This window comes from Mustela nivalis, assembly GCF_964662115.1.
Source record: "Mustela nivalis genome assembly, chromosome: 19".
Classification (NCBI taxonomy): domain Eukaryota; kingdom Metazoa; phylum Chordata; class Mammalia; order Carnivora; family Mustelidae; genus Mustela; species Mustela nivalis.
Genome location: NC_139038.1, coordinates 35,322,071 through 35,340,172, shown reverse-complemented (window position 1 = coordinate 35,340,172; position 18,102 = coordinate 35,322,071). Strand labels below are relative to the sequence as shown.

General features: G+C 52.1%; 1 protein-coding gene across 2 annotated transcripts; it reads right to left on the bottom strand.

The window, feature by feature from the left end:
- Positions 1-3,193: 3,193 nt before the first annotated feature.
- NAGPA (N-acetylglucosamine-1-phosphodiester alpha-N-acetylglucosaminidase) lies at positions 3,194-12,525 on the bottom strand. 2 transcript variants are annotated; one of them, XM_082713873.1, is made up of 11 exons: positions 12,409-12,525; positions 11,863-12,318; positions 10,363-10,502; positions 9,373-9,481; positions 8,158-8,286; positions 7,452-7,657; positions 7,300-7,347; positions 5,990-6,118; positions 5,672-5,803; positions 5,523-5,586; positions 3,194-4,038 (listed from the first exon to the last, which is right to left on the bottom strand). In XM_082713873.1, exons 1-11 carry the CDS (start codon positions 12,492-12,494, stop codon positions 3,828-3,830), a joined length of 1,710 nt encoding a protein of 569 aa, XP_082569999.1. In that variant the 5' UTR covers positions 12,495-12,525; the 3' UTR covers positions 3,194-3,827. The 2 variants fall into 2 exon arrangements, with proteins under 2 accessions (XP_082569999.1, XP_082570000.1); XM_082713874.1 differs by lacking the exon at positions 3,194-4,038 and adding an exon at positions 4,045-4,261.
- Positions 12,526-18,102: the final 5,577 nt, after the last annotated feature.

Here is an 18,102-nt window from a genome sequence, read left to right as displayed (position 1 = left end):
GGCATTCTGATTACCACCGGGAGGTGTCTGGATGCAAGAAACTGCAAGTTCTGATGGCTACTTCTGGTTGGTGAAGAACACTCTGCCCCTGTGTAGGGCAGCCTGGACATGCCAAGGAGTTAACCCCCAGGAGAAGCCCCCATCCCACAATGAGAGCGTGCTGGCCAACACACACCCCACCAGAGACACAACCTCAAGATGTTGTCTGTATTCTCCTGGCTGCCCACAGTGGGGAGCTGCTCACGAATGCACTGTGTACTGGCTGCCTTTCCTTCCCTACCTCACTTCTCTGTTCCCCACCAGGGCTTCTTGTGGTCACCTCCCAAAGAAACTACTTGCCCTCACCTCTTTATCTCAGGTTCACGGGCTGGGGGGGATCCAGGTGAAGACAGGGCACTGGGTGTTGGGCAGGCATGACAGAACCCCTATACAAACAGGGAGGGTGAACGTAGCCTCTTTGCTGAACCAGGGACCCCTCCAGCACGCCATGATGGACCCTCTTCAGCTCCCTCTGGCCTGAAATCCAACAAGCCCATGCACAGCACTGTACTCTCCCAGCTCAGCTGCCAGTCCAACCAAGGACACAGAGAGACACCCTCTGCAGAGGTCAGAGCTTCCAGGTCATGGGTTTCTACAGAACCTCTGTAGGTGCTCCCTGTAGATTCCCAGAACCTCTGAAGGTGCTCCCTGTAGATTCCCAGAACCCCTACCCCTGAGATTTTGACTCAATGGCTCTGGGACAGGATGTGGACATCTACAATCATACAACATTCCCGGGGAAAACACTCTGACCTGTCGCTGGGCTCGGGAACTGTGTCTCAGGAACATGCCGACGTGATTAAAAGATGCTTGGGAACTTCTCCAAGCTCTTGTCAGTACTTCCTACCCCTGAACAGTGGGAGCAAAATATCCAAGCAGCCCAGGGACAAGTTGTGCCCTGGAAAAGAGCGAAACACAGAAAAAGACTTCCAGGTGGTGTTGAAACATAAGGTCCCCAGAGGAACATGTGAACTTGGTTGTTTCCATTTCTGGAAGGAGGACTTACAATGTGAAGAATTTGCCTAGTTCCTTAGATGAGCAGCCGCCCTCAGTTCCTGGATGTGCTATGAGCTCCACTCCTCCCTTCCCTCCAACCTGGGTCACAAGCCCAGAAAAGGGGCTGAATTAGGAGGTAGAAATGACAGCTGCCTGGCCGTGGGTAGTGTGATGGTTCACTAGGTGTAGGATCAACTATGCCCAGGGATATCGATAACCTGGCCTCTGGCTCCCACTGCAGGACCAAAACACAGCATCCTGGAGGAAGTATCACAGGCTGGTTCAGCGGGTCTCAACTTCAGGGGGACAGACAAAAAGACACACAGACCCACAGACACATTCCTGCGGGAACTTGGAGTCTGGGAAATTGGCCTGTGATATTTTACTTCTCGGAACCGAATTCCTTTCTGAAGTGAAACTAGACCAGCAGAACAGTAGATGGACTGCAGGATGGGCTTGATTAGCCTCCTGGACCCAGGTCTCTTTGCAGCTCCTCTCACTAGGGGGTGGAGTCTGTCTCGGGGGTGGAATCTGGGTGTCTTTGGACCAGCTCACAGAACACGGTGGAAATGAAGTCATGCCAGTTCTGAGCCGAAGCTTCAAAAAGCCTTGTGTGCTTCTCTTCCTCCTGGGGGACAAGGCACCACGTGGAGCTACGTCATCAGCTGTGGCCATCCCAGACCAGCCCCCAGTGGGCCCATCAGCTGTGGCAGACATACCAGTGAGCCCAGCTGAGATCACCGTCCCCAGCCCCCATCAACAGAATCACATAGTCGACCCTAGAATCATGAAAAATAATTGCTTTTCAAAAGAAGCAGTAACTGCTTGTTGTTTTAAACCACCAAGTTTTGGACTGGTTACACAGGACTAGCTAGCTACCAGTTATACCGTGTCTTAGCCTGCTCAAGCTTTGACTAATACCATACACTGGGCAGCTTACAAATAACAGATGTCTATTTCCCAAAGTTCTGGAGGCTGGAATCCAAGATCAAGGTGCCGGCAAATTCAGTTCTTGGTGAGGGCTCCCATCTTGGCTTGTGGACAGCTGCCAGCTTGCACAAGGTCTCTTCCCTGTGCTTGTGTGGAGATAGTGTCCTCCCGTCTCTTCTTGTAAGAGCGCTAATCCCATCCTGAGGAGACCACTGTTGTGACCTCATCAAAAACTAATTAAACCAAAGGCCCGACCTCCTAATACTACCACATGGGTTGGGGGGAAGAAGAGGGTTCGGACTTCAACACAGGAGTCATTGTACACTCAGTTCATAATGTACGTGAGTCTCTTTAATATCTGCTGGGAGCTACAGGGCCTCCCTCAGCTCTCATCCCCAAAGATCTGCTGAGCACAGGGTAATACCCATTCGTCTGGGCGGTCGGGGGGAACTGCCAGGTACTTCCTGAAGACCCTCCACGGCCACGGGTTCCAAACTCAAACTCTGGGGCTGGCAGGCCACAGACTGCCAGGGGCTGCGATGACCTGGAGAAGGCAGGCCCACAGAGGGACCAGGAATTCTCATCTCTGACAAGTCGTTGCCCTGGAGGGGTGCTGGTAAAGGCTGCAGGCTCGCCCTCTTTTAAAAAGAAATCAGAGGGGTGCCTGGGTGGCTCAGTGGGTTAAAGCCTCTGCCTTCGGCTCAGGTCATGATCTCAGGGTCCTGGGATCAAGCCCCACATCGGGCCCTCTGCTCAGCGGGGAGCCTGCCTCTCTGCCTCTCTCTCTCTGTCAAATAAATAAATAAAATCTTTTAAAATAAATAAATAAATAAATAAATAAATAAAATAAAAAGGAATCAGAATTCTTAAATTGTTTATCTCTTGACCTTTAAAGGCTGGTAACTAATTTAAAGCCTGTTAAGTCATGGTGCAGACTACACTTTTTCCTTCTTTCAAAACATGGTCCAGACCTGCCCGTCCCCCCAAGTCTTGGCATCACCTGGGAGCTTGTGAGAGACTCAGACTCTTGTACCCCATCCTGGGCCAGAATCTGCATTTTAACAAGATCTCCAGGTGACTCGTGTGCACCACAAAGTCAGAAGTCCTGAATCAAACGAACAGATCAGGGAGCTGGACGTGCTCTGGGCTGCCCATTTATGACCCTGGATTCAGGTGACACAACCCCACCCTTAAGACCTAGGTACTTCCAGAAATCCACAATACAGGCTTTAGTTGCCACCTGGGGGGCTCCTTTTATTACATCAATTTATTCAAGTGATTAAAAAAAAAAAACCCTCTCTCTGTGGCAGGGTACCAAAATAGAAAGTTTGTAAACATGATTCCATCCCCCGCCCCTTCGAAGGAGCTCCCTGTGATAGGAAGTAGAATTCTAATTGGCAAATTCTGCATTGAGGTCTGTAGAGAAGGATCCCGTGACGTGACCATCGTCTCTGTAATCCATCCCTGTCCAGGAGGGCTGGCTGGCCCCTGCCACTCAGTCACGGTGCAGTCACGGGGCGTCCAATCGCTAGCGGCCTCTGCCTCAGGAGGCCAGAGGCTCTTTGGCAGCACAGCAGGCCCTCGGGGGACAGGCCACCCAGGCAGCAGACACAGGCAGGCAGGGAAGGAGGCAGTCTCTCTCTGGGGAGCACGGTATTGCTAGGGTTGCGTGTGTCATGGCAGGCGACCAGGGGAGGGCCTGGGGCCAGGTGAGGGGCTGAGGCACAGGTGCTATCAGAAGCTTGGCTTGGCACCGGGACGGAGAGCACCCAGATGAGCAGCGGCCTTGAGGCTTCCCTTGCAGAAACGAGGCCGTGTTGAAGTGAGCTTTCAGAGCAGGCCATGGCGGACGGGTGGAGGCGTCAGTCCTTGAAGGGGTTGTGGGCGTCACCCTGCTGTTCCTTCTCCGTGGCCAGAAGCTCCCCGTTCATCTCCTGCAGTGGGTGGTAAACGTAGGCCCCATCCAGGTGCCGGCTCCGCTCTGCCCTCGAGCCAAGGAGTAAGGACACGTTCGCCACCGTGCTGATCAGCAGAAGGAAAACTAGGGCCAGGGTGAGGGCCAGCCAGGAGGTCCTGGGTGCAGAAGAGAGAGCCTCAACAGGGGGTTGTGGGGCAGTGCTGGAGGGGTTTCCCCTCCACCACAACAGAGGCAGAGTCGGGAGCCTCCAGGGAGAACACAACCACTGTTCCGGAGCAAATTGGGGCTGGCAGGGCCAGGGGGCACCCTCCAGACACACGCTCGGGGAGCAGTAGTGACAGTCCCTGTGTGTCATGCAGGCCAGCCCTGCCACATCTCCTGATAGTTAAGAAAAACCATGAAAAGAAAAAAAAATTTTTTATGTGAATGTTGCTGATTTTCAGAAGCTGCTAATAAACCTTACATTTTTTAAATTATGCAGGGCAAATACAATACAGTTGGGGATCTCACGATGATGCCCCAAGAGGCATCAGTTTGCATCCTGTGCTCTGGGGGACGTTCCAGAAACCTCAAAGCAGAGAGAGCAGGGAGAACGGCACCCCTTCCTCCCTCCTGGGGAGCGGGCGGGGTCTTCCAACGATCCTTGTTTTCCTCCTTCATGTGAAATCTGTGGCTGAAGCCCTCCATGCAAAAGCAGACACAAGCACATTGCTGGGGGCGGGGACATGCTCGTCAGCCCCCCAGGGCTCCCCTTCCCTTGCCAGCAGCTGTCAGTGGGATCCAGGTATGCACTGGGGAGAAGGGGCTCAAAGTCTCACACCTGAGGAGCCTGCACTTAAGACCAGGGGCCAGATGCTCCCAGGAGCCACTGTCCCTGCTCTGGGAGCATTTTCAAAGCATGTTTCCAAGGGGTTTTCTTCAGGTGTGGTTCTGGGCCTTCAGAGCCTCACCCCAGGCTCGCTGAGTGAGGACATCCAGGAGGGACCTGGGATCTGCATTATTAACGATAAGACTGTCCTCCAGGACATCGCCAGGAGCTTTTCATTCATACCCACACCTGATTCCCACCTTCAGTGTGGGTGGGGCTGGGCCATGAGCTGAGAGCTACAAGAAAAGAGTGGCGTCTCCAGGCCAGCAGCATTACCATCCTCTGGGATCACCCTGGAAATGCAGATTCTCAGCCTCCACCCCAGACCTACTAAAGCAGAAACTCCAGAGAAGGGACCCAGCAATCTATTTCAGCACCCCCTCCCTGAGGTTTGCACTAGCAAACAGAAAGCCCACCCCGCAGGGCGGTGCTCAAGAAATGGTGTGAGTTTCTCGGAGGTTGGCACTTCTGTACCCAACACCAGGACCCGAGAAAATAAGTCACGAGTCTTACAGGGAAAGGAGCCCCGATGCCCTGCCCCTTCGACTCCCACTGGGGTGGTGACCAGGGTCCTTCTTACCATCTCCCAGGCCCACTTGGGAGGCTGTGAGCATGAGCTGTGACCCTCTCTGTGCTTACACTGAAGAAACATCGCCTGGGTGGCTGACGTCACCTCCCAGCCTTGCCCAGTTCCTGAGCAGAGGCCATACCTCATGGAGGGAGAGGGGGGTTTCCTCCCATTCCAGCCCCAAGTCCCACCAAATCTCCTACCCGGTGAGAAGGGAGAGTTCTCCTGTTCTCGGGGTGGTCTCAGATGGCCGGAGACACTGTTTCACTGTAAGACAGCAGAGAGAGGCTGACATGCTGGGACGGAAGGGGTGTGCCCCATTTGCCCCCCAGGAGCCTGGGAGGAGCCATACCTTGGGAGAAGATGCTGGTAAGGGCTGGTGCCTGGGCCAGGCTGCAGTTGCCAGTCTGGGGGTCACAGGGACACTGGTGCTCACACTTGCAAGGCATCTGGCAGCCTGGCCCGTGCCAGCCGAGGGGACACTCTGTGGAGAGGAGGCAGAAGTGGAGGCCTCAGTAGCAGGACCTCTCTCTGCACAGACAGGATGGGCCCCAGGTGTGTGCAGAGCTGGGCTGAAGCAGAAGTGACCCCGGGGTTCCCCCAGGCTAGACCCTGGAGGTGCCCCTGGGTGGCACTTCCTCCCAGCTGACTTGGGGCCTGTGTAGCTTACCCTGCTCACAGGTGTCTCCAGTGAAGCCAGGAGGACAGGTGCAGGTTCCCTGGACGGGGTCACAGGCAGCTCCGTTCTGACACCTGCACTTCATGGCACAGTCTGCCCCGAAGGAGCCATTGCTACAAGCTGGCCAGGGGAAAGGGGAGTCATTTCAAAATCCAGCCCCGCCCCACCTGGGTGAGGGCCAAGAAGACTGCAAACAGATCTCAGTCACCCTAAGTAGCCCCGTAAGTTCACACATGCTTCCAGCAGAAAGTTAAGGAGAACACACTTCAAGGCAGGCCCTGACACTGAGTCTTCCTGGGGCTTCCTGTCTAGATGGACAGGTGGCCAGGGAGCCAGGAAGCAGACACGGATGTGCAGGTGCGGACAAGCACAGCAGCAGCAGACCGCTGGAGGGGGTGGGGTGGGCAGGCGTCGGGGGACAGGGCAATTGAGCTGGGGTCTGGAGGAGTGCAGCTGGGTCAGTGAGTTGGGGAAGGGCTGCGGCACCCAGCAGGTCAGGCTTAGGGCTTCATTCCTTTCATGTACTTAAGAGAAAGCCCTGAAGGATTTGAAGCTGTGGATGGCTGTGGTGGGCTGAACGGTGTCCCCCCAAAAGATACTGTGTCCTGGGGCACCTGCGTGGCTCAGTGGGTAAAGCCTCTGCTTTCGGCTCGGGTCATGATCTCAGGGTCCTGGGAATGAGCCCCAAATCGGGCTCTCTGTTCTGCAAGGAGCTTGCTTCCCGCCCCCCTCTCTGCCCGCCTCTCTGCCTACTTGTGATCTGTCAAATAAATAAATAAAATCTTAAAAAAAAAAAAAAGATATTGTGTCCTAATCCTCAGAATCTGTGAACATGACCTTACCTAGACACAGAGTCTTTGCAGATACAATTAAGTGAAGACTGTAGAAGATGAGGGCATCTGGATTTAGAGTGAGCCCTAAAGCCAATGACCTGGGGTCCGTGTAAGGGAATGGAAAGACAGACATGGGCAAAGACTGGAGGGATGTGGCCACAAGGCAAGGATGCCCAGAGCCACTAGGAGTTGGAAGGGGCGGGAAGGAGCCTCCCCTAGATCTCTGACAGGGAGTGAGGGCCCCGGAGACACCACGATTTTGCAGTTCTGCCCTCTGGAACTGAGACAGTGTAAGTGCTATTTCAAGCCACGCAGTTTGTGGAATTTGTTGTGGCTGCCGTGGAAAACTAATGCAGTGATTTACAGTCAGGCGAGAGCAAGAAGCAGGAGGAGGATAAAGGCAGCTGCCACGCTCACCCTCTCCCCAGGGGGCCAGGGGCACTGAGCGCCTGGCCTGGCGGCTTTTACCTTCACTGCAGTTGGAGCCTGTCCATCCAGCTTCACAGCGGCAGCCAGCTGCCAAGACAAGACCAAGGAGGCCAGGTGAGGGCCCGGGCAAGGCCAGGGCAGGGAGGGCAGGGAGCCCCAGTCACAGCTGCCTCCCCGGAGATCCCACTCACTCTCTGTGCAAAGCCCGTGTAGGCTGCAGTTGGAGGGGCCACAGTCCAGCTTGTCGCAGGCCGCGCCCTGCCAGAAGTGTCCCGTGCACTGGCAGCGACCCTCCACACAGGTCCCGTGGCCGCTGCAGTCAGGTGGCTGGCAGCGGGGCTCATGCACACACACCACGGTAGACACGCGGCGTGGACAGCGCCACATGTTGTCCTGGCTGTGGGAGGGGGGTACACAGTGTGTGAAGAGGCCAAGACACTGACCATCCCCCAGTGGACCACGCCTACCCCCTACCATAGTTCCCGAGAGCTGTCTCTCTCTCCCCTGCCAGTTCTCCAGCCTTTTATAGGTTCTTCCCACCCTGGCCATCTCTTCCAACCCCAGGGCCTTTACACACATTGTTCTTGCTGCCTCGAAGGTTCTCCCGGCCCTGCCTCGCCACCTCTTCAACCCTCAGAGCCCAGCTGAGGTTCCATTACGCTCAAAGAGGTCTTTCCTGACCTCTAGAACCCCTTTCATTGGCATCGGGGACACTGGCACAGTATGTATAATTTGACTCTCTTCTTGGAAGCAGTGAGAGGCAGGGATCTCAGCTCTTCCTGCTCACGGCTGACTCCCCAGTGCCTGGCACGCAGTAGGTGCTCAGTCTTTGTTGAATGACACAGCTGAGGACAGGCCTGGACATAGACCTCAAGAAGGGGCCTCTGGCATGCTTACCAGTGATCTGATGGGTAACTGGCCAAGGTCCCGTTGAGCACAAAGGTGGCGGAACCCCCTCCATCCAGGTTGATGGCGTTGACCACGTCCTGTTTCAGCAAGAACTCTGCCATCTCCCACAGGTTAATGCTGAAGCACAAGAGCATTAACGCTGACTGTGTCCACTGCCTTTCCTGTTTAACTGGCTTTCCTTTCCATGGTGGACAGTATCACCCCCACTGTGGCAGGCAAATTCCTAAATGGGATTTCCTCTCAAATGTCCCATCTAAATCCCTGGAAGCTGTGACTATAACAAGAGATCACCCCCATGACTGTGTTATTTTAGACGGTTCAGCTGTCCACAGTGGGGACACTGTCTTGGATTATCTGGGGGGCCCAGTGGAATCACAAAAGCTCTTAAAAGCAGACAAAGCTCTTAAAAGCAGACCTTTCCCTGGCTGCTGGCAGAATGTGGCGTGAGAGAGACTGCAAAGGGGAAGAAGGGACTAGATGCATGTTTGCTGGCTTGAAGATGGGGTGCGTAACATGCACAGGAAGGAATGTGGGCAGCCTGAAGGAGCAGAGGGTCCCATGGCCAACAACCAGCAAGAAAACACAGAATGCAGTCCTACAACCATGAGGAAGCGTATTGGCCAACAAATCGAATGATCTAAGAGTATTCTTGCTCTGACACTCCAGATGACAGCCTCCCTGGCAAATGGCTTGATTTTTGGGGTACCTCCATGGGATACCTCCAACATGGAACCCAGCTGGGCCCTCCAGACTTCTGACCTACAGAACTGTGACCTACCAGATGGGTGAGGTTTGTGCTTGTCTGTTACACAGCAATAGCAAACCAACACACTCTCTTCACAGAGGAAGAAACTGTGGCTCAGAGAGGTTGAGAGACTTGTCTGTGGCCACAGAGCTAGCAGGTGGCAGAGCTGGGATTCGAACAGAGGTCTTCTCCCTACTAACTTTGTATTTACTTCCCATCACCCTACCCGGGGCTCAGCAGGGCGGAGGCCCAAGTTGGAGAGAACGGAGAAGAAGTGTGTAGAGGGTGATGAGTTCCCAGAAGTGAGACAGATCTAGGAACTGTTTTGTGTGGGAAGGCAGGGGACAGGTGGATATGAACATCCCCTGTTGGGATTCTGATGACCAGCTGTCAGTGGGCTGAGGTTCCTCGAAGCAGGACTCGGCCCAGGCCTGGCGGTCCCAGTTCCTGGCACTCACCCCCGCTGCTCCGTCTGCCCATCTGCGTGGAAGAGCACCAGCTGCCCTTTCCGGTCATGTCCCACAGCTGTCCTGGCTGACATCACATTCACGAATTTGCTAAAGGAACCTAAAAGAGAAGAAGCCTGGCTGATCCCCTGGCTCTCTGGGAAGCCTCCTGGGCTCTGCCTGTTATTTTTGGCCAGTCCAATGCCGTTCTCCACCTCTAGGTCTGTGCCATCCAGTTTTTCACTTAGATATGTATCATCCTGCCTCCCCTCTGCCCCGTCCCACTCACTCTCCACATAGCCGCTGGATGGCCCTTCTCAGGTGTAAATTAAGTGACATCAGCCTCCAGGGGAAAACCCTCTAATGACTTCCACTGTTCTCAGCACAAAACCCAAGGCCCAACATGGCCACTCTGGCCTGCTTCTCCTTCCTCATCTCTGGGGGCTCCCCCCTCACCATCCTGCAGCCACTTTCTGCTTTAGGGCTTCTGCACCTTCTGTTCCCTCTGGCTGGACTGTGCTTCTCCTCAGTTCTTCCTGCGATTTGCTCTTTCCAACCTAGGGCACCTCCTCAGTGAGGCCTCCCTTGACTGCTCCATCTAAAACAGTCATTTCCACAACAGGGCCATAGCATCCCTTCCCAGCCCAGTATTCTACATCCCAGAGGTTCTCAAACTGAATTACCCAAGGGGTTTGTTAAAACACACAGGCCTGGGCCTCTCCCCCAGGGATTCGGGATTCTGAGTCACAGCTCCTGTCCTCTACCTGTCCCCTCTGCCCCAACTTCATGTTTCCTTCTTAGCACTTACCACTTCCTTTCAGCAAATTACATATCTATTTCCTTTCTTCTGTAAGGTCGCAAGAGCAGGGACCTTATTTGTCATAATCCCCACAGATCCCCTGTATCTTGAAAAGTACTTGCTCGAAGACTTAAGAATAGCTTCCCCCACCAGCCCAGAGGTCCTGGTTCTCAACAGGACTGTGCCGCACCCCGCTGCCAAACCTGTCTCCTGCGTCTCATCACACTCGGTCGCCTGGCTTTCGTTGATGTACACACTTCCGTTGCGTATCAGCCACACGACCCCACTCAGCAGCTGCACAAATGGATTCTCGGTTTCCAGCACCTCCTCTTCAGACAGGTACCTGGACACAGAAAAGGCATGCGATTCTCTCACCAGGAGGGACAACTGTAGGTAGCAGGGCTCCCTCCTACCTCCCCTCCTCAGGTTGGCTGCTTGATTCCTCCTGGTGTCCCAGGAATCATGCTGTCCCGAGTGCAGCCTTTGTAAACAGTCTATGCATCCCAGTTAATACTTCATCTAATATAAACAACGATTGTCAACAGATTTCAAGTTCATCTCTGGCCTTCAACCTCCTAGGCCATCACTCTAGACAAATGACCACCTGATGCCTACTGACAACTTGTAATTGGTCTCCTTGCTTCTACTCTGGTCCCTCCAACCCAGCCCCCAGCCAGGATTAGAGCATGTTTCTATTTTTATTTTTTTAAAAGATTTTATTTTTTTATTTGAGAGAGACAGAGTGAGATCAAGGGAGAGCATGAGCAGGGATAGAGGGAGGGAGAGAAGCTGACTCCCTTGCTGAGCAGGAAGCCTGATTGAGCCCGATGGAGGGCTCGATCCCAGGACCCTGAGATCACCACCCGAGCCAAAGGCAGACAGACTCTTCACCAACTGAGCCACCCAGATGTCCCTAGAGCATTTTGAAAAGATTTTATTTATTTATTTGATAGAGAGATCACAAGTAGGCAGAGAGGCAGGCAGAGACAAAGGGGAAGCAGGCTCCCTGCGGAGCAGAGACGTGGATGCGGGGCTTGATCCCAGGACCCTGAGATCCTGACCTGGGCAGAAGGCAGAGGCTTAACCCACTGAGCCACCCAGGCGCACCCCCTAGAGCATGTTTTTAAATAACCAAAGTCAGTCCTGTCATTCTCTGATACTCTGTTCCTTCCTTCAGTCACTCACACACACCAAACCCCTGTGGATCTTTGAGCCTTACACTTGCTGTTCGTTCTGACTGTAGTTCTCTTCCTCCAGTTCTGACCTTGGCTAACTTGTGATTAATCTTCAGTTCTCAACCCAGAGGTCACCTTCCCTAAAACCCACCGTCCCTAAAATCCACACTCCATTTACATTGGTTCACCTTGTTCCTTGCTTCTTTACACGCATGCAATCTGAATTTATCTTATCATTTCCCCGGCTTTTATTTATTTTTCCTAGTAATGGGAGAGTTCCCGGAAGACCAAGGCTGTCTGCTTGTTCACTGCTATATCCCCAGCGCGCAGCACACTGCCTGACACAAAGCAAGCACTCAGTGATACTGGGAGATGAACAAACACTTTAAGAAAAGTATTACCAGCCCCATTCTGCAGAACGCAAACGGACGCTCAGCTTTGTCAGGTGACTTGAACCCAGCACCACGGCTACAACCCAAATCTCAAGTCCTCTGCCCGCGACAGTCACGAGTCTCCCTGCCTTCTCACCCGGTGACCAGGGTCCCGTCGCGGCGGATCCCGAACTGCGCGTTCTGCAGCCCCCCGGCGCTGCTCACCCGGCGCCCGTCGCTCACCACGTTCCCCAGGCACTCGCCCGTGCTCATGCGGAAGAAGCCGCCGTTCTGGGCGACTCTGCAGCCAGCCGCCCGCGCCGTCTCCTCCACGGTGGCGCGGCGCCTCGAAGCGCAGCCGCCGGACCCACCGGGCTCCAGCACCGAGAAGGTGCGCAGGGGCTCTGCCACCCGCGTCAGGTGGCCAGGCACCGCGCGGTCTGCAAAGTGCGAAACAAAGGTGCGCACCGATGGGCCGCGGGTGCCGGGGGTCGCCGGGGTAGGTGGCCAGCTCTCGTGGTCGAGGCTTCCGGCGCGCACCCTTGAGCAGTCCCGGGCTGACCGCGCGCGCGCGCGGGAGTAGGGCAGCAGCAAGTCGTCGTCTCGGGAGGCCCTGAGGGGACAGGGCGGCCGTGAGCTCGGAGGCCTGTGTCCCGGGCGGAGTATCCCCGAACCAGGCTCACGCCTCCAGACCTTTACTCACCCCCAGTCGAGGCCGCTGGTCTCCTCCGTGAGGAAGCCGAGCAGCTCAACGAGGAAGAGAAGCCAGCGACCCATGGAGGCCGCCATGTTGGAGCAGGGCCTCCGATCACGTGGGACTGCCCCACGTGACTCACGATTTTTGGTGGTCGATTTCAACCCGGCTAGCTTAGGCTCCTTTGGATATCAGGAGCTCTTCTCCTGAAAAGTTTACAGTTTTGTGTGTGTGTTGTTTTTTTTGTTCCGAAGGCGCGTGACGTTGGGTTGTCGGTGGGAACGTTTCGTGTTAATGTAATTTCAAACTTACTGGAGGTTCTAAGAGTAATGTAACCAACTGAGCCACCCAGGCGTCCCTGTTCTAAGAGTAATGTAAAGAGCTCCCATATATCTTCTACCTATATTTACTAGTTAACTTTTGTCCCATTTAGTTTTTCATTTCAACTTCATTTGCATAGGCCACTCCCCACTCCCCTCCAACCATTTGCAGCCAAGTTGCAGACTTCGGGATTCTTCACCTTGATACTTTATATAATCTTTTAGGGACAAGGACTTTTCCCTGCACAACCACAGGCTAAGTAAAAGTAAGACATTTTACATTAATAGTTTATTAACTAATCCACAGTTCATACTCATAATTTGCCAATTTTCTGTATGATGTCCTTTAGAGCTATTTTCCCCACATCTAGGGTCCAATCCAGGAGCTACATTTCTTGTCGTGTCACTGTGGTCTCCCTGATTCTGGACCAGTTTCTCAGCCTTGGTCTCTTACAACCTTTGATGTAGTTTTGGGTCTCCAATGTTGGGTCCCCCCAAAACGGGTCCGTGATTAAAGGAGCGAGACTGACACAAAGCGAAGGTCTAGCTTTCGTGCCAAGCATCAAGAATCAAACCGATGAGCCGGTGCCACACCTCTTACAGAGAGTGCAACGCCTCCCTGCCTCACAGACTAACTTTTATTTTATTTATTTATTTATTAGATTTTTATTTATTTATTTGAGAGAGATAGTGAGCATGAGTGAGGAGAAGGTCAGAGAGAGAAGCAGACTCTCCGTGGACCTGGGAGCCCGATGCGGGACTCGATCCCTGGACTCCGGGATCATGACCTAAGCCTAAGGCAGTTGTCCAACCAACTGAGCCACCCAGGCATCCCACAGACTAACTTTTATAGTGCAAAGGCCATGTGGTTGAGCCTGGCCGCACACAGGTGGCCAATGAGATTGCAATACACAGAGGAAGCTGCACAGTCATGCTAGGTCACACATGGGTAGCCAATTGAACTACAAGTCACCCCATCATAGCTATTTGAACTAGCCTATCACTTTAGTCAGAATGGGCGCCATTCACCTCAAGGTGGGGTCCATACTCCTTGGTAGCTAGGAGACAGTATGGGCCCCCACTGATTGAATGTCTCGACCTGACCTGACCCACCCTTGTATTTGGGCTTTGTGACCTGGGACTGGTTTCCCGGACTTTTTTTTTTTTAATATTTTATTTTTTTATTTGACAGAGAGAGAGAGAGAGAGATCACAAGTAGGCGGAGCGGCAGGCATAGAGAGAGGAGGAAGCAGGCTCCCTGCGGAGCAGAGAGCCCAATGTGGGTCTCGATCCCAGGACCCTGAGATCATGACCTGAGCTGAAGGCAGAGGCCTAACCCACTGAGCCACCCAGACGCCCCCCGGACTTGCTTTTAAGTAAGTTCTCCTGGGGGGTGGGCAGGGTCAATTTAAGTTTTACCCAATAAACACAAAATGGCAGTTCAACTGGGGTGGCGCCGCTCTGGCTGAATAGGCCCTTACAGATTGTAGGTGAGTTTTGGAGCTGAGGGCCAAGAAAGAATTCTTGAGACTTCTTTGGTGTGAAAAGGTGGTTTTATTAAAGCATGGGGTCAGGACCTGTGGGCAGAAACAGCAAGTGCACTGGGGTTGTGAGAAATGGCTGATGATATACTGTAGGGTTTTGGGTGGTAAGGACAAAGGGAGGTGTCCAAAAGCACTTTCATATGCTAAAGAAGATTTTCAGGCTACTGGAGGGCTTGCTATGATCAAGCTAAGGTTGTGTAGTATGTCCCCCCCCCCCCCCCCCCGTAGCAAATTAAGATAGTTGAGTTTCTGGAATAAGGTCATTCTTCCTACTGGGAGTCAGGGAAGGAGATGAATGGGAGGTGGGAGGGGTGGTTGTGGGTTGTTGACTGGAAGATGTAGGTACAGGCAGTCTCTAGAGAGTTCTGACCTTCCGTCTCCTCCCAACTGTGTCACGTAACAAGCACATAATACCTAAGCACGTAAGTCCCACGGAAATTCTCCATTTGCTGAGCAGCCTATTACATTAATTAAACAAGGAGGCCATTAGATTGATACGGCTTTATGCCATATCTGCTGTTAAAAAACAAAAGTCAACTGAGTGAATTTAAAGATCAAATAGACTTTATTCAATGACTCAAGAATAAGGCAGCATCCCATCTAGCAAATAGAAAGATGCTCCAAAGAGCTGTACAAAATGAAAGGCTTTTATAGGCAGAAAGGGAGGGAGACAAAGAAAGAGTGGATTGTTTTAGGCAAGGTCACCTTCCTTTGAGGGAAGGATAAGGGCCTATAGTACAGATGACTTCACTAGCGCTGACCAGGTAATTGGCTGGTTAAAGGTTTTGATGAGGGAGCAGGAGGCTCAGTTTCATTCCTGGAAGAGGCTTAAACTGTAGTTAAGTCAGATATTAAGTCTTGGTTTGGCTGACATGGGGCTTGGCATATATTACTCCATTGGGGGGTTGTTGTCCCTTTTTTACTTTTTAAATAGCTAATCTCTCCACACAATGTGGGGCTGGAACTCGACCCTGAGGTCAAATGCTGGGGTGGGGGGGGTAGGCTGTAGCTCAGTGGGTTAAAGCCTCTCCCTTTGGCTCAGGTCATGATCCCAGTGGGCTCTCTGCTCGGCAGGGTGTCTGCCTCCCTTCCGATCTCTCCGCCTGCCTCTGCCAACTTGTGATCTCTGTCTGTCAAATAAATAAATAAAATCATAAAAAAAAAGTTGTATGGTCTCTGACTAAGCCTGTCAGGCCCCCATTTTTTTTAAAATACTGTTTACAGAAGCAAACCAAGATGGGCATTAAGGAGGACACTTGATGTAATGAGCATTGGGTGTTGTGTGCAAATTATGAATCACTAAATTCTATCCCTGAAACTAATACAGTATATGTTAACTAAATTTAGTTAAAATAATTAAAAAATTTAGAAAAAGAAGCAAACCAAAACTTAAAGCCTGTAAATGCCTCAAGGTTATGAGATCAAAATGTTAAGGATGACCAATTGCAAATAGCTTTTTAAAAAATTCTTTTTCAGGGGCGCCTGGATGGCTCAGGACCTGTGGGTTAAAGCCTCTGCCTTTGGCTCAGGTCATGATCCCAGGGTCCTGGGATCGAGCCCTGCATCGGGCTCTCTGCTCAGCGGGGAGCCTGCTTCCTCCTCCGTGCCTCTCTGCCTGCTTGTGATCTCTGTCTGTCAAATAAATAAAAAATTAAAAAAAATCTTTTTCATTTGAGAGAGATAGAAAGTATAAGCTGGGGGAGAGGCAGAGAGAAGGGAGAAACAGACTCCCCGCTGAGCTGGGAGCCTGCAGATGCTGGGCTCAATCCCAGGATCATGAGCTGAGCCCAAGGCAGACAAACGCCCAACCGTCTGAGCCACTCAGGTGCCCCACAAACAGCTTTAACCAACAGCCAACTAGACATAAAGCTATAGGCAATCAATTTCCTTTCTTTCTTTGCTTTCTCACTTTCTTAGTAGAGGTCTTTCCCCTGGCTCATAGCACTTGGACTGGGTGATATTGCGCTACCCATTGTACAGAAAAGGAAATGGAGGCACAGAGAGGGCAAGCTACCGACCTAGGGTCACACAGTTGTTAGCAGAGGTGGCAGGTGGTTCTGAAGTTTGCGCTCACAACTTTTCCTGTACGTGTTTACATCTTAAAGGGAAATACTTTAAAAACAACAATGATTTGTTTAACACAAATCCTCATTTACAGCAGACATTTTTATCTTGACTGAGGGACCTGTTGGGAACATGCTTTTGACAGGAACATTGTTGGAGCACCTAAAATCACAGTGGGGTGAGTGTGAGCACCAAGGGGGGGGGGTTAGGGAAGCAAATTTTGCCACCCCAAGATATGCCTCTTTGGCATACTGATCATCTTAAGCTGGTTATTTTTAAGAAACTGCAGACACAAGGGAAGTTCTGAAAACAGAATTTACCCTTTTGTAAGTGTGTTTTCATCTCATTACCAGGAAGAGGGGGTGGGTGATCCTAAATTTCTAGAAACTTATGAGTAGAGAAAGCACAGACTTCAGTCTGCTCTTGTTTACTGTGCGTTCCCCAGTAACCTCCCATAAGGGACCCTCCCAGCCCCAGGGTCTTCTCTCGTCTTTAGCTGGAAGTGGTATTTAGGGTGACTGCTTAGGCCACTGCAGGGACTTATTCAGTTTTCCTGGGTCTCTCTCATGTAGACAGGCAGTATGCACGTTTCTTACACTTCTTTTTTGTTTTGTTTTTCTCCTGTTAATTTGTCTCATGTCAACTTAATTTCCAGACCAGCCTAAAGAGTCTTGCAGTGTAGGGGGGGAGGAATCTTACTTATACCTCTGGATATACGTATTGAGGTCACTGCCCCAGTGTCAAACGTAGATGTTCCTTTTATCTACCACCTGATGTCATACAGGTCCAGGCCTTGGTGACCCCACAGTCCTCAGCCTTGGTGAGCATCAGAATCCCTTGGGAGTTTGCCAAGGAGACATATCCCCAGGACCCCTCCTGGGGGCTGAATGAGAATCTCTAGGGACAGAGCTAGAGAGTCTGCATGTTTGTTTGTTTGTTTTTTAAGGATTTTATGTATTTGAGAAAGAGAGAGAGAGAGCACAAGACGGGGGAGGGTCAGACGGAGAAGCCCACTCCCCACTGAGCGGGGAGTCGGAGACTCAATCCGGATCCTGGAACTCCTGGGATCATGACTTGAGCTGAAGGCAGATGCTTAACTGACTGAGTCACCCAAGCGCCTGAGAATCTACATGTTTAACAAGATCTCCCCAACTAGTCCTGATGCCAGTGGCCACAGGCCACATACGGAGAAACTCCTCTAAGAAGGTAGCGAGCCAGTATTTAGAATATGGGAAGGAGACTCATCACTGGTGTTTTTACCTCTTCTCAGTGCCCTACAGCCCTTATAACCCAAAGATGTGACAGTTCAAGTGGGGTTCATCTTGCAAATTTTTCTTCCCATGTCCCAGTTAGCTTTAGGATTCCCTTTTCCTGAAAGTGACTTATAAACCCAGATTTCCTCTAGAGTCATTGCCCCCCTCATCCCCACCCTTGTTGGGTTAATTAAGCCTACTAAATAAACATGTATCAATGTCAGGCTCCAGTGACTAATCCATCTAGAATGCAGGAAGGACACAGGGTGAGACATAATCCCCCCTAATCTGGTTATGGGCTGCCCCACCCTCTCTAGGCTGTGTGCCTGTCTTGGTAAACTTTGCTTTGTGATCCAGTATGTGGAAGAAATCCTTGAAGCCTATGGAGTGCCAAGTAGGTATTAAATTCCGGCCCTTGGTTCCTCAAGAAAACTAGCAACCCAGAAGCAAGTCAAACTTGTCAGCGAAATCCAGGACCATTTCTCTGTGCCTGACAACTTAAGAGCACTTTCCGGAAAGCAT

Bases quoted from the DNA above. Each gene is read 5' to 3' on its own strand.
- NAGPA (XM_082713873.1), bottom strand. From the start codon at position 12,494: ATGGCGGCCTCCATGGGTCGCTGGCTTCTCTTCCTCGTTGAGCTGCTC. The intron at 8,287-9,372 runs GTGAGTGCCAGG...CTTGTGCTTCAG, and splicing joins GGGCAGACGGAGCAGCGGGG to CATTAACCTGTGGGAGATGG. The intron at 4,039-5,522 runs GTAGGAGATTTG...TTCTGCACCCAG, and splicing joins GAACTCTCCCTTCTCACCGG to GACCTCCTGGCTGGCCCTCA.